This window comes from Python bivittatus, unplaced genomic scaffold, assembly GCF_059951505.1.
Source record: "Python bivittatus isolate LINGU-HERP-01145 unplaced genomic scaffold, Pbiv_v1 ctg000840_np1212, whole genome shotgun sequence".
In the NCBI taxonomy this organism is placed as follows: domain Eukaryota; kingdom Metazoa; phylum Chordata; class Lepidosauria; order Squamata; family Pythonidae; genus Python; species Python bivittatus.
Window position 1 is genome coordinate 19,524,851 of NW_028277113.1, and position 16,739 is coordinate 19,541,589.

At 36.6% G+C, this 16,739-nt stretch overlaps 1 protein-coding gene across 5 annotated transcripts in view; it reads left to right on the forward strand.

Moving 5' to 3' along the window:
• CDKAL1 (CDKAL1 threonylcarbamoyladenosine tRNA methylthiotransferase) overlaps positions 1 to 16,739 on the forward strand; it is a 316,095-nt gene that overhangs the window by 256,134 nt on the left and 43,222 nt on the right. For 2 of the 5 annotated variants that reach the window (XR_015794055.1, XM_088130858.1), the window contains exon 15: positions 2,096 to 2,216. The exons of the other annotated variants lie outside the window; for them this stretch is intronic. Coding sequence is in view for 1 of the 2 variants with exons in the window: in XM_088130858.1 (XP_087986984.1) it covers positions 2,096 to 2,173 (78 nt within the window). In the remaining variant the exon portion in view is untranslated. Of the gene's footprint in view, positions 1 to 2,095; positions 2,217 to 16,739 lie in introns of those variants that run through there. 5 annotated transcript variants of the gene reach the window in all.

Genomic DNA, 16,739 nt, shown 5'->3' on the forward strand with positions numbered 1-16,739 from the left:
GTGATATATAATGCCCACATTTCTCCCCTCCTTGTTTGTAAATATTTTATTTTTATTTATCTACAGACACTGAGTGATCTGCTATTTCCTAGAGAGTATTAAAGAGAAGAATTCATCTATTTTATTGTTGGAACTGTCATAAGAGAGGGGATTTAGGTTTGAGGCTTGTTATTGGGTTTTTGGGGATCTCTCAGGCTAGAATTACTGTCATGTAAGAAATAGCCTTATGACTGACTGACAGTGCAATATCTGAGAAAGGATACAGACTCTCATAATAATGTGACACTTCATGAGCAGTTTGACTGCTTTCATTACCTGGATTTATACCTCAATTTCCATATGAGAGCTGCTAGTAGTAGGAAAGCTGTCAAGATCCAGTCTGTGTGGCTGTTTCTAATAGGACTTAGGAACAGTACTTTAAATTTTTTAATTGCAAGCAAACTTTGTAGTTTTTTCAAGAAAGAGAATTTCCAAGTCCCAATTTAAAAATATTCAGACGGATTGCAAGCAAGTGTTGAACTTCTGTTTCTTTGTCTTGCATTGGCAGTACATTTTAGTTGTATATACACATACATAGACACACACACTCCCATTTAGATAGATAGACACCACTTCACTTATACCAGTAAACTTCTTGGGGTTTTGATCAACAGTGCTTTTCATCAGGAAAAGATAAATTGGGGTCTGAAAGTAGATGATTTTCTAACATTTGTGGTTTCTATATTTAAAACTGAATATCAGTGTTCAGCATTTTCTCATTTTTCTCATGATCCCATTCTTGAATTACAAATAAAAGATTGGCCTGCCATTTTGCTTAAATTATAGTTATCTATAGGTTTATAAAGATGGAGGATTTTTACCATGAAAGGATAGAAGGAGTTCAACTTTTTTTATGTTTATGTGATCTCTCAGTGGTTTTTGACACTATGGACCAGAGTTTCAATGTTTATTCATTTACTGTCATAGACCAAAATATAATATAAAGCATCAACAACAACCTGTGACCTAAACTATTAAAAGAGAACAATACTTTCTAATGTAGTGTTATATAACAATGCTTGATTATATCCATGCTTTCCTGTGATCATGACTGAGAAATATTTTACCATCGTTTTTTAGATTTCTGAAGATTTATCAGCTAATAAAAAGGATGTGTTCTCTTCCACAGTACAGTTGAAGTGATTAACAAAGAGGAGTAATATTAATTCAGAACACTATGTATGGTACGATGGATAATTCAGCAGAATATGAAACATTGATTCAACAAACCCAACCCCACTCCCCGTGCAAAGACAGGTTCGGTCCTAGAAGGAAAGGTTGCTGTACCTTCCTTCCAGAACTCTTGATGGCAAAGCATTAAGCCTGATGAGAGGAAAGTTACTTCTATACAGGACAGAAAAAATATTGTATAAATATTTAGGGATAGATAAAGACCTGTTCCAGAGGCCAATATTACAGTGCTTGGAGATTCTGCTCATCTTTCTGTAAGTTTAATCTAGGGTACATTGCTTGATCTCTTATACAGCTCTCTCAGACCCTACTGTTATTGATGATTGAACCAGGAATCCACAATAAGATAATTCTGAGGCTATACTTTTTTCCCATGAGTGGTTGAATTTATTGACAAGGATTAACTGGGATGGAAATATCTCCTCCAAAATTAGTTTTAGCCAGTATTTTAATCAGCAAATCCTCAAGGCTCAAGCTTGCATTGGAAATGTAGTGAGGGACAAAAAGCATTCATAATAAGTTGAAATGGATTGCCTCCACATTTTTTTCATTATAGACACAAATTTGTGCCCCGTAGAATATTAGGCTTAACATCTTGGTCTGAAAGAATATACTTACAGGGGGACATAATTGTTTCCATGGTGGTTGTTGCCAATTTTAATTATTGTATTGGAAATTTTTCTTGCTATTTCCAAGTATTACAGGATTGTATTATAATTCTGAAGTATAATTCTGAATGTCTTAACTTGTTCAATAAGATGTCGTTTGGTTTCCCATTTGTGAAGGAGATTAGCACATCATTTTGTAAATTCAATCACTTTTGTTTTACCATAATTAATTTCTATTTTTTCTTCCTTACAATAAGTTTCTTAAGAATTATAGACTCTGTTGGAAACCAGCTTGTATCAAACAGAGGATACAGATAAAGCAGAACAGATACTGATTTACTTGCTAACACTGAGGGATAAAATCCACTTTTTGTCAAGGTAAGAAGGGAGTCAGAAGACAACCTTATTTAAGTTTTTTCACAGTAAAAATTGGGCAGAAAGGCTTTCACTTGACATACATCTAACTTGCATATATGTATTCTCATGGAGTATCATGATTAATCTTAATGAGGCAGCAGTCCATAGGTGTATTTAATAGTTTTTTCCACAGCCTCTCCCTAGAGATCAAATCAAAGGCTGCCTTTAAATCTACAAGGACAGCATAAGGGATGGGAGGAATATTTTTTTGCAAATGATTTAAGATAATAGATTGATCCACTGTTGATCATCCTGCCCTGAAGCCCACTTGTTCATCAGCCAAGACTTGTTCTTATTCTACCCAATCACTGAGTTTCTTACATAAATGTTTAGCGTACAGTTTACTAATAACACTAAGGATAGAGGTTTGATAGAGATCAGCAGGATATGATTTATCACTTCTCTTAAAGATTGGACTAATAGAACAGCACCAGTGTTTGGGCATCTCAACAGAGCTATCCATATGAAGAGGGAGGCCAATATTGGAGCCCACCACTGTGTTAGCTTTTATCAATTCTACAGGGATCAAATTTCCAACAGATGTCTTTCCATTTTTTTAGCTGGGCTATAAGTTTAGAGTTTCTGAGGATGAAAGTAGATGTCAGTCAAAAAGAGTTTGTAGTGAATTTCTAGGGACAAGCTTCATTTAACCTAGCACTAAAACCATTGATAAAATACTCAAACCTGCTTAGCACAAAAAGCTTGTACTTTGGCCATGGCTTCAGTTTCTGGTGTTTATACTGACAATTAACCACCAGAAAGTGGACAAATTCTCCTTCAGCACTTGCACCAGTTTTCCCCAATTTTTCATTTTCATTCATTTGTTTCTGTTTTACTTAAATAGAGACTTCTATCCTTTTTTTTAAGTTGTGAAGTTTGTCTCGAAGATAGTGGCCACCATATCTATAAGCCCTGTAGCATGTAAGTAATTGAGCCTTGGCTTTTATTCTCTGTCAAACCAAGATGTGTGGGATTTTAAGATAGTTCTCTGGTTACAGACTTAACATTAAAGGAATCCTGGATGGAAATAACCAGATGATGGTAAATATTTAGGAATTCATGTTTAGATTCTGAATTACATAAAGATAGTTTAAGTTGTGAAGCCAAGGGTGATCTGAAGAATTGAGATGTGGCCTTAGCAAGCTTGTTTGACTATCTAATTTGGCAATTGCCATCAATAGTTATATAGCCCTTATTCTCCTGTCTATTTCTCACAAAACCAGAGGTTAATTGCAATGAGGAAAGAGTTACCACTATCTGGATGGAAGAGAACTTTAAAGTTTGTAATATATGAGGACAGGTTAGGGGATCCTATAATGCAATGTCTGTACTCTCTCCTTGCACCCCTCCAAATGTGCGTTCCCCCTCAGAATTGTCAGTCATTTAAAATCAAATCAAATTTAAAAACGAATTGGGCTAATCTCTGACTTGCATTGTTAATATTATTGTCCTTGAAACAGCATTCTCTGTCACTGTTCAATTTTTTAAGTCTGAGAATGGCTCTACCAATATATTTTTTTTAAAAAATGCTTCATAATTGGGACCTCATCTTGCACTGAAGTTCCCTGCCAAAATCAATTTGGCACTGGAGAATTAAACTAGCAGCTGTAATCAATAATCCTCAAATACATCTCACTTATCATTGGTTTGGGAGAACATTCTACATGGTGAGATAAACTTTAATCAATAAACAACTCTGATTCTTTGCCTGCAAGTTAATACCTATAGCCAACTGATCACACATTACAGGGATGGACAGAGATGGTTGAACATAATTTGGCAGAGATTAAGATGTTGACACCACCATGAGCATAGTCTTCCTACAGCGGGAGGTAGCCTGCAATGAAAAGGGTATAATGGAGCAGAGTGTTTTCCATATAGTTTGGTAATTAGGGGCACCATTGTATAATGGTTCCGTTCGTATCTGAAAAGTAGGTTCTGGAGAATAGCATTGGGAAACCGTAGTTCAGCCTCCTTGCAGTAGAATGCTCCAAAAGACTATAGTTTTCAATGTTGTTTATATCTCTATAGAGATTAAACTGCATCTATATGTTTGAATCAGGAGAGAAACTAAACTATTGGTTGAACATAGCAGATTAGGGCCATTATACTGAAGCTGAATCCAGATAAGAAGAAAGCACTGAGTCACTAGGGGAAATCACAATAAGAAAATGGTATTTACACACTACTCTGGATGGGTTTGCATCCATGCTGAAGGAACATATTTGCTCCTGGGTCCATCATTGGAATTGAAGGCCCTGATTATCTCTGTGGTTAGGGGTGCCTGACTGAGGCTAATGAGTCATCTATGCCCATTTCTGAACAGGAACAGAGTGGCCACAATGAGTCATGCATTGGCAACCTGAAGATTAAATTACTGTACTGTAATGCACTAAATCTGGGATTGCCCTTGAGACTAGTCCAGAAGTTACAACTAGTATAGAATGCTGCAGCTAGAATACTGCCAAGGATGCTAGGCTATACACATATTACACTGTGATGAAATATCTGCATTGCCTGCCACTTTGTTACTGATGCAGGCTCTGTTGGTATTAGAAAACCATAGATAACTTGCAGAATCTTTTCCACTTCACCTTCCCAGACATCTATGAGCTTCAGGGAAGGTCCTTATCTCTAAACCACAGCTTGTGAATGGCAATGTGGCAATGACAGAGAGGCAACCCTGGGCTTCCCCAACCACTACCTCCCTTTGACATTTCAACTGAAAGGGATGGTTTCTACCTTGCTTTTAATAGTATTTACAATATTATTGTTGGAATTATATTATTCTGGAGTATTTATATGGTTAGTTTTAAGCTCTGGGATTTTTCTGTAATGAACAGTGACACAGAAATACTTTAAATAAATAAAACATACCTACCTACCTTCTGATCTAATGTTGGTGAGATTTTACCTTAAAGATTTAAGGGATCTGTTTACTGTGACTCCTGTGTTATGGGGTGGAGTTGGAGGGTTCTTTCAGTGCTGAGAGATTGCTATTTGACCCCTTGGCTGTCTTATCCCCAATGTTTTTTAACATTTCTGTGAAACTCCTAGGGAAGTTATTTGGGATTTGGGGATTCAAGGTTACAAATATGCTGATACTCTTTTCCATATAATCCAAAGGAAATTGGTAAAGTTCTGACTTGGTGAATGTTGAGGGGAAAGAAAATAAACCTTAATCCATATAAGACAAAAGTGCTTGTGAGAAAAGGCAGAACAAGGATTCAGTGACCAGGTTCACTCATACTTGGTTTTGGTTTAGCAGTTGTCCAAACCCAACCATTTGTGATTATTAAACAAACAACGGCTTAGTGAACCAGGCTGTTATCTTGAATGATGTTTCTCCTGAAAACCAAAATTAACAGTTCACATGTATTCCTAGGTCAACCCTAACTCTGAAGCCCAGTGGCATTTTTGCATGGTTGCGGGATGATGTAATATGTGACATAGTTACATCTCATTGGGACAACCATAACATGCTTTATGTGGAGCTGCATTTGAAGGGTTTCAGAAACTTCAGCTAGGTCAGACTGCTGCATCCAGAATATCAGCTAAGACTGTATATGGGGAGGGTATGACCTCCAGTGCTAGCACAGCTTCATGGCTCACAGTCTATGTCTGAGTACAATTCAAAGAGCTGATTGTGGCTAGCACTATTTGGGATTAGGGTTTCAGTAGCTTTGTCAATTCAGTGACTAGGCATATTGAAGGAAGAGGTTGTATTATTGTTGTTGTTTTTGGTTCTACCCTTCTGACAGAGAGTATTGCTTTGGGTATAATAGACATCCTTTCTCCAATTTTTCATTTGGGCATGATGTCTCAGGCCTCCTAAGTCCTGAGCTGACACGTGGGAGCTTCTAGAGAGGCAAGGGGATTCGGAAGTAGGGAAAGCCACTTAGCCCCTGCCCCTGCACACAAGAGAGAGTCTTATCTCTCCTGACTACTATCATTGGCTTTTCTGAATGCAGTGTCTCTAAATCATTCCCACTTCAGAATAATAGCGCCTACTGCTCCATTATTAGACCGATTAGAGGAAATTTAGGGAAACTGCACTTATCAGCAAATGGCCAGAATGGTGAAACCTGATTGAAGAGACACTCTTGGCCCAAGGACTCTCTTCAACAGATGGTTTTCCAACATAAATGCACAGTCATTATCAGTTTTCTGGATTTCAGTCTTTCCAGTACCCTGTGCAACACATAGATCTCTTTTTGGCTTTAAGAAGCTGTCATTAGAGGGTTGGGAGGGAAAGCCAAAAATTCTTCTTGATTTAGATTTCATTCTAAGCTACTTAAGAATTTGCTGCTGCTGCTTTAATGTGAACATTATCTAGGCCTAAACCCAAGGAGGTTGCAAACCAGTGAGTTTAACCAGTATCTCTAGATCACACCTTTGCTCAGCCAAAGCAACTTAAAATGTATCTTTTTATATGAATGCCATAGTTAGCATCTGTTCCTCCTAATATTTTGGAGCTCTATAGTGTTGTTAACAAGGCTGTTTTCATCAGTTCCCGATTCCTATATAAAGGATACCTTTTTAAAGAGAAAACTAGAAAACAGGGGCATCTCTTTCCTAAGAAATAGAAAAGATTTTGTGTGAATAACTTCTTTTTAAAAATCTGACACTTTTTAAAGAGGCTAGTGTCAGGAAGTGCTCCAGTGAGTACTGCGTTAACACAAAGGCTTCTAGGATTTTAGAAAGGAAGTACCCACATTAGAAACTTGAAGGATTTGTATGTAGTACATTGACTTTTAAAGGTGATTGTGTTCTAACAAGAATGCTGAGAGTTCCTGGTGCCAGGTCCTGTTGACTTACCATATTTAGGCCATTTTAAATCAGCTTCTGAGGCAGAGTGTCAGAAGGCTCGCAAATTATTAATTAAAGTTTATTACCCTGCTTGCTTCGTTTCTGCCGTTTCAAAAAAGGTGGGGGGAGATGGAAGAGTAACCGTTATACACAGATGGACTGTTATCTGGTTCTCAGGAATGCCCAAGGTCGTACCAACGTGAGACCAGGAGAGAACCAGTGAAAGGCACAAAAAGGACTACGGGATGGAAATGAGGGTGATGAAGGGAAAAAGGGGTTAAGTAGAGTTAGCACACATGGGCTTTTTATTTCTAGCAATGTTTTTGAGACTGTATACTTCTTCTCAAGAAATGAATCTTTTCTTTGAACTTATCTAACTTTCAAGTGGATCATTGGGTTGAGAATTGAGCACTGCAGGTTCTCACACAGAGTTACATCAGTAGTGGGTGAAATTGTGGTTGTACTATGGCTAGTTGATGTTTGTGCTCCTACTGCAGCTGAATCTGACTCTTGGGATGAGACCATGAAAAAATTCATTTCACATATCAGTAACATCTTGAGTTCTGTATGACAAAATCTCCCTATTGGGCTATTAATATCATAATATATACAGTGAACACAGCTGCTGGCTTGGAAAAAGGTGAGGAGAATTACTAGCTGATTTGGGAAATAGAGAGAAGACATAACAGCTTCATCCTGAGCCCAGTAATAAATCTCTCTAGGAACGCAAGTATGCACTCATAAGCTTAGTAGTGAAAGATCCAAGGACAAGTCTTAGATAAGTTGCTTTTATTGCAGATGTGAAAGAACCCCTTATAACTATGAAAATAAACTACTGCAGAATCTAAAATTTTAGGTGTATTTATATGTCAGCTCTTGAATTTAAGCCCCACATTTCTTTCTTCCACCCTTAATGTAAGTAAAAGACATTTTACTTCCTGTTTCTCAGACTTGGATGTTAAAAGTACCCATGCAGTGTTGGTTTGGTTTCAGACACTTCACTTCTGGTCTTGCTGGCTTCAGCCCTCACAGTTAATATGAAAGCAGGAATTCCAGCTACTTTTGATAGTGAAGGTTGCATACAGTAGTTTCCAAAAGAATCAAACATTGCTCTGCTGTGTTAATGGTTTAGGGGCCATTGGTTTCATTCTGATATACCAGGCAGTTAATTTCTGACATGTGAACAATTTGAAATAGTCTTTGGAAGACAGAACGAAAAGGCTATCATAGCAAGAAACTTTGTTTTTAAGTGTCTGGAACACAAATATAGGGTAAGCCTGAAGTTGAAATTAGATGGTATGGCAAAAAAAAAAAAAAAAGCCTGTTGCAAAAAGCATAGCCCCTGCATTCCTTTCTTTCTTTCTTGCAATAACTGGAGCTATCCAATTTATAGTGTCATAATGCTGTGAATTTCTTCCTCAGTGTACATCATTGGCTATTGGGGTATCATGAACCAAAAGAGAAGAAAGAAATGTAGGACTCTCTTTTTTTAATGGCAGCATTGGGATTACTATACTGTCAAATTCAACTTAGCACATATGATGCCTAATGAATACCTGCAACCTATTTGAATATAAGATGGGTAACTCAAGGCTTTAAGGTTGTGTGTGTAGGTTTTATGCTGTTTCTTCCAACATCTGACCTGTGAGAGGTCCAGTTGGAAGGACATGGAACACACCCCTCTCCCAGTGTGAACTGTCAACAAATAAAGCCATCACTGTGACAGTTCTATAGGCTTTGCATTGGCATACAGTAGATGGGGTAAGTGAGTGATGGCCAAACTGGGGCTTTGCGCTGATCCCTGTCTCATCCTACTGCTCTTAAAACTTTTTCATCTCTACATTTCTGTTTTGTAATGGCCACAAAAACAGGAGAAAATGATGTTAAATGGTGGTCAAGCCTTAATGAACCTTAGGTTACATTTCTGTATATCAAAATGTATTTCTTTTCTATGACATATGCAGCTACCTGGCACAGAAGCATAGCTAATACAGAAATTAATTATTGTTCTATAGATTCTTCTCTCCCTCAGCTATTAGACAAAATGGAGTTAGCACCTAGATACTCAGTTTGCAGACCGTGAGGCTAGTTCACACATCAAAGGTAAAACAAGTATAGTCAAATGCACTACATGTATCTGTAGTTAGTTCTCTACATTTGAAGTAGCTGTGCACTCCTCTTTCTCCTTACAGGAAGAATGCCATCTATGTGGGTGTAGCAAAGAACTGGAGCCAATTCTGGTTTTCTGGAACCTTCTGCACTGGAAATTTAGTTTAGACCCCTGCATTTTAGAGAAGATAAGCGTTTAAAGAGAGCCAACTCTTGGAATATTCAAAATGAACAATTCATATCCTCCATTAATCTATGAGGGTTGGTAATTAACTCTGAGGCAGTCATTCAAAATGGTTGTGTGTATAAACCAATATATACTGAAAGGATATGAGCTCCTCAGATGAAATTAGTTATAACTGTAGCAAAAAAAAAAAAAAAAGTGAGATGGAGGGGGAGTTGATATATAAATTATATAGATGTTATAGGATGTTTTTATATATTTCATTTTTAACATAAAATTCAGACAACAGCTGGGGGGAAAAAAGATAGCCATAGAATTATGACATGAAGCTGATGCAAAGGAAGGGTGCATTTTTCAACCACACAGCTGTCTCTCTCAATAATTTTGATATTGGATGATAAGAACAGGGTAGGAAAAGTTCATTTTACAGATTTTCCTCTCCTTTCAGTGAAGGATTTCAATTCATTCCCAGTAACATCAGACTATCCGGCAAAGTAAATGTTATTTCCCTTATCTGCATGCCAAACTGACTTCACCATCTGAAAAGCTTAAGAACTCAATACATCAAATTACCCTGCTCAAAACTGTTGTCTAGTGCAGGCCATTTTGCTCTGTCGTCCTATGACAGGATGTCAAAGCTTTCCTTTCCATTGCCAGCATCTGCAGGAATCTGATATACTACCTCATCAGACACAGGGGACAAACATCAGGCAGTGATGATGAAAAGCAGCAAGTCAGACAGCTGCAGGCACTGGAGGCTGCTGTTGCTGGATTGCATCCGCCATACGCTAGAAGAATTGCCCCCTGTATTTCTTTATTCCATTGTATTAATGTGAACCTTCTGATTTCCTCACAACAATTTCATTTCTTATCTCATATTCTTTTGGTTGATCTAAAAGCAAATGGGGTGGAACCAAACTTTGAAAACTTTCCTTAGACATTGTGAGGTACTGGATGATAGTAAGGATTTTGCCACTGAGGAGAAAAGGTGCAGTTTCAAGCTCATACCAGCGTTGCAGGAAAATAGCAGAAAGAACTTTATAAATGGGGGGGGGGGAAAAACAAGGTCTATTGCCACTGAGAAAATGAACTCTCAAATATTATTTCTAGCAGAGACATCACCAGGAAATGGTATTACTGAAACTGACAAAAAATGGGGGACTTTATGACAGAAATAAATAGCAAATTAAAACAGTATCTTATCTAATGATAGCATGGGATTCCTCTGGTAAGCCACTGAAAACTATAATCTCTGGAAACCATCCTTTCAAAACAGCAATTTATATGTTGAAACTTAGAGATTCAAAAGACAAATGAATTAGGGGGAAAAAAGTAAATCCAGTTGAAAAAGACTGAAAATCATAATAGATGCTTTGCTTGTAAGGGTTAGAAGGATCCAAGAATTATTGGAGGAATGGGATATACAGTAATACTGTTCCTTGGAAAGATATTCCCAGACTTACACTGAGCCTAGATAAGGCAAAAAGACGCCCAGGGCAACAGCAGTCCTCAGAGATGTATTTATAGGCTTCCATAAAAGTTCTAAAAAGAGGCAATATTTCAGCTAGGAAGAGAGATGAAAAATATGAACTGTTTCTGCATTCGTGTGTACCTTCAGTGGTGGTCCCAACAGAAGTTCTCACTGGGCATACAGATACAAGCACTGTTCCTGAAGCAGGTGCACAAACTTTGCAAAATATGTGGCTGCTTTAATGCTTCAGAGAGAGGACCTTTGTGATAACATGCATTGCAAAGCATCTTTTTCCAATGCTTTGCACTGCCCTAAAATGAATATCACTATTGAACATTAGAGCTGTCAACAATTGCAAGATTTCTTGGGACAAGAAAAAGTGTATTTAAAACCTGAAAGCTGAGGTCAATTCTCTCAATATGGCAAAATGCATATGGGAGATCAGGGGCAGATGTAGAGAAGGCCAAACAATAAATTGCCATTAGATATGACCCTAGTATATGTAGGCAAACGTCCACAGATAATTTCAATGAGTGTGTATTTGGGGTGATGGGAGAATTATATAAAATCAAGTATTATTCCACTCCCAAGCCATATAGTGGTTTGAAGATGATAATAAGCACTTTGTGTTTTACCCAGGTAGGAAAGGGCAACTAATATAATGCTTTTCAGCACAAGTGGAATATGGTCCCTTTAAGTCTTTGCAGAGATTAACCTGCAGAGATTTTAGTACACCATTGACAATTTAGAGTACTAAATTGTGCCACATCCCAAATTCGGCTTCTGGAGTTTATAGTTTAATCAGACATATAGTCTACACAATATTTACAGTATTCTCTTAGTGTATTGTTTACAATTTGCTTTAATTTTTTCTCTTATTGATTTTAATTTTGTTACCCAATTTCTGGTCAAGAGATGTCTATAAAAATATAAAAATATCTGGGTAACAAAATTAAAATCAATAAGAGAAAAAATTAAAGCAAATTGTAAACAATACACTAAGAGAATACTGTAAATATTGTGTAGACTATATGTTTGATTAAACTATAAACTCCAGAAGCCGAATTTGGGATGTGGCACAATTCCATGTATAGAATTGTAATCCAGAAATGGTTTCCAAATAAGATCAAATTGTACATCAGATTTATTTTTTAGATATGAAGTTATTCTAGACATTGAAGCATATTCCCACAGTATAATAAACTATTGTTCCATAGAGAGGAACAGAGATTTTTCTTCCAATAAAAAGTATATAAAATCTTTGCAGATGTTATCACATACAGTGCCAGCTTAATGTATTTTAAAGGAATATGTGATTTGGTGGAATTTAATAAAAATGATTCAGATTGAAATGGGATTACAATTTTCAAGATTCATTCCATTCTACAGTGAATCGGTTTCCAGTACTGCTGAGTTTTGCAGCATTTCCACCGCATATGGAAGAAAGATCCAATCTGTTTATTGCATTTCCAGTATTTTGAGGAAAGGGAGCCGCTGATTTTAGCAATCATGACTGGAGTAATGTAACAGTGATAAAAACATCTTATACTAGTTCTCTCTAAATGTAATATTCAAGGTGAATTTAATATTCTTTTTCCATTGAAATTCCCACTGTTCCATCTCTGTAACTGTATTGAAACTTTATATCCATTTAATCATTCAGTCTTTAACTTGTTCAGGTTCTGAATTGTATTTCACTAATAGATTCCAAATTGTGCCCAGCAAATGTTCAGTATTATAGGTTATAAGATTTTCAAATTCCTTGGTATTTCTCGTTTCCATAATTTTCTTGTTGCCACACTGCTTATATGAGAGTATTGGAACCATCTATGTATGGGAAACACAAGGAGCCACTTAACCAGCAGAACAATGTTTTTCTGTTTAAGTTGATAATTATTTATATTGTGTGGTTATTTATAAAAGACAAATCAGAATCTTTTGACTAAATGGCTGAGAGATAAGTAATATCTTTCATTATCAGAGAATTGGAAGATCCTATTAAATGAGAAATTTCTTTAAAAAAAAAAGACATCAGGTATGTACTGAAATAAAATTCATAATAACAAAAGTGATATATTGCTAAATGGCTTGTGGAATGATACTAGTATCATACAAAGAAATTTGAAATGAGCAGGAATTGCAAATTCCCTTATATATTCTTATTTAAGGTTTTACAAGGCTACAAGAGGATCATGATTTGGTTAAATTTGGGGAGGAGTAAGAAATGAAACTTTACATTTTATTACATTTCCTTCCATTATTTTATTTTTTACTAAACCTTGTTGTTCATAGTTTAGCACCCAAAATTACACACTATCCTGCTTGCTTCTGAATTGCTATATAAAAAACTACTGGAATATTGCAATTCCAGCAGTTTTTTAGATAAAGTAGGGCTATATATAGAAGAGATATATGATAAATATTTTAAGTTTCAAACCAAAAATGATAATTGCTACTATCAACCCTCTTCAAAAACATTTTAGTAAAGACTGAACATGCTCAGTAGCCATGTTGTAAAACTACTAAGGCAATTCCGCACCAGTGATTTATAGTACCTTCTAGAGTCATACAACCATCATTATGCCAAAAAATGACAATAATGCAGTTGGGATCTACATCATTTCAGTAATGGCTGGGTGATGCTATGAAGACACTATAAATGTGGACATGACCCACAATAATAGAAAAGGAAAGGAGAGACTACTTAAACTTCCTGGGGATATAACTAAAGCTGACTATCAGATTTCAAAATATTTATGATTAGCCTACAGGTGAATGGGAGGTGCTACTTAAAAGAGCTAGTAGTAGAAGATGAAGGAAGCATCTCACAGATTTTTAAAAAGGGCAGAGAGAATCACTTATTGTCAGTCAAGGTTGTTCTCTGGTTCACATGGAGAAGCTGTTTTAAAATGTTTTCAGGGATAGAAATGAGCATAAAAAGCAGTGGATAGACGTAAAAGCTTAATACAGCAGTTGTGATTGGACTGATGAGTGGAACAGATGGACTGAATCTAAAGAGAAAAACAATACAGAACGTTATAGGGTGAGAAGAGAGGCTAAAGGAAAAGGAAAAGGCTGTAAAAATGGAAGATGAAAAGGAGAGGTTGCTGAAGAAGGAAGCAGTAAGGGGGTGATGTAGCTTTCCTGAAAGAGCTACAAGAAGCAAACATTTATGAGGGGGGTGCTCCCTCCAAACAAGAAAAATAACCACTTTTCAGAACTACAGGCCCACATAATACACAGTTATACACACATACTGAATATTGCAACAACCATCATCCATGAAAATCTCTACATTGTAGTGACATTAAATGTAATTTGCACTAAATTATGTGCAAAGGAATAGGGCAAAAATTTGCAATGGCAAAGGGATGAATAGAACAACATAATCTTTTTAAAATTATATCTATTTAGTGCTGTGTAGACTTACCTATGTTCAATGAATCTCAAGAATTTCTGCTAAAAATACTGATTGAAAAAGAAAGCATAAATATTCTGAAGAAAAATAATCCATGACCCATGGTAATCAGTCAGATGAGTAATCACTTTAAAATGAAATATGTTAATTTTAGAATAGCAAAGATGTATATTGCCAAATTATACATTCTGCCTAATTTGCTAGCTTACCTCTATGGTTCTGTGTGAATGAATTTATTTTAAGCTTTCCTTAAAAGCCATCAAGCATCCCTTTAGATTCCTATAGTTTTCAGTATTTAATATATAAGACATTGAAAATGTGTTTCAGCACTTAATTTAATGGTCTGGTGCAAGTTGTCAATATCATGGAACTGAATTGAAACAGTGGTCATAATGCTACACTTACCATACACAAAAATGGGAAACTGCCACCACGGTCCAATACAGTCATGTTTGACTATGAAAGAGGAAACATCTCGAAAGCAAGAAGAGACTGGAACAGAAACTCAAGAGGCACAAATCTCTTCATAATGCCTGGAGACAATTTAAAACCACAGTAATTAAGGCTAAGCTGAAATGTATTTCCAGTAGGAAGAAAGGGTCAGTCAGATCCAGCATCATGGACGACTATGGGATGGCAAAGGATGATATGGATGACATCTATATGATGACATCATGCAATTGCTGCAACTTGCATACGTGTGTCAGACAAGATGCAAGTACATAACTGTGGCATTGCTATGATTTCATTGGCTGCCACTTCTCATATTGATGGCCCTGAGGTTTCTTACAGATGTCAATGTCTAGCATGGCATTCTAGTACTGTTCCAGCAAATATGAGAAGTTTCCTTCAGAAAATGGAAAACCTGTCCTGGAGGTTTTTCTCCATGTTGGTAGGGCCAGGGGTTATTCAGTGAAGCTCATGGGAAGGAGACTTAGAACAGACAAAAGAAAGTACATGATCTGCATAATTCTTTAGCACAGGTTATGGTGATGGCCACTAACTTGAAGGCCTTTAAAAGAGAACTGGATAGATTCATGGAAGACAGGTTTATCTATGGTTATTAGTTTTGAAGAGTCAGTGTTAACTATGGGTTTAGAGGTAAATCTCTCCAAATATGAACTGCAGGTAACAATAGCAGAGAAGGTACATCTGCATCTTTGGTTTGTGAATGTCCCAGGGGTATCTGTTATCTACTGTGAGAAAATTCTGGATTAAGATGAGCCTTCATTTGAGCCAGTGGTGCTGTTCTTATCTGCCTGTCTTCGTGCATGTGTGATAGTATTGGCAGTGGCATTTAGACTTTATCTTTCAATCCCTGAAGGGCTCATTGGGCCTATCTATATGTGAAGTTACTCATTCCCCCTTTTTGGGGGAAGGCTGCTTATCCTTGAGCTGCTTCCACACAACTGGGGGGAAAAATATTATTCACTGTGGGCAGTGGCCTTTCCCACAGAACTGGCATTCATCTCCTATGTGATTGGTTATTACTCATGTGGTTGGGCCATGGAAATATTCTCCCAGCCTTCACAGATTAGCAGCTTCTTTGAAGCTTGAAAACCCCATAAATGTTACTTCTAAGGATGTAAAATCAACCATTATAGAAGTGGAGGTCTTTTGATGTGAAAGAAAAGGTAAGTAACAAATCATTTGCCCAGTCATATGCTTATATTCTGGCTATCTGCTCTAAAGCCTTAATAATGCAGACTCAAGCAAAGCTTCATAGATTTATTGTAGTGTTTCCATCAGCATTCTTAATTTATATTTTCCACTTTCACACTCTCTGCAATTCTGATTTGATGGACTGCTTCTGATCCCTAGAGTTATGCTCCTGGTTTTTGACAACTGTAGTAAAAATAGATGCTATTATTTATAATCAATTTCATAAAATGCAATTGGGTTAAACTGAAAAATGTTGATTTGTTTGAGGAAGGTCATACTGCTGAACGTCTAGTTTTTGTAGCAAATATTATGGTTCTACTCCTGCAAATAATTACACTGGATCCATAAGTTTGCACTTGCAGATCACGTGGCAGGCATAAATCATTTAATTTGATAACTGGAGACAACTGAAAAGCTAGAAATACCATATTCTTTCCATTCAGGGGAATCATTCTATACTTTTCTCCCCATCATTTTAGTTGTGTTTTTGTTCCCCTTTTCCAGTCCTGCAGTTTTCTTTTTGAAGTGCAACAACCAGATCTCTACATAGTATTTCAATGTAGTTTGGTGTAATTAAGATTTATTACATGAGCAGTTCTTAATATATTTCTAAATGTTTTCTGCACACAAAGACTAATTGTCAACATTGTTTTTCAAGATACATGCAGCAATAACTTGAAATATGCTAAATGAAGTCTTCAGATTATTAATTGTTCACTTTTTTAAATCCTGCTCCCAGAGTTTCCTTTTACCCACTGAAATTCCAGTGATTTTAGACCCCTCTTTTATCTTTAAGCTATTACAAGTCAAGCCAAGCCTTCTTCATGATGG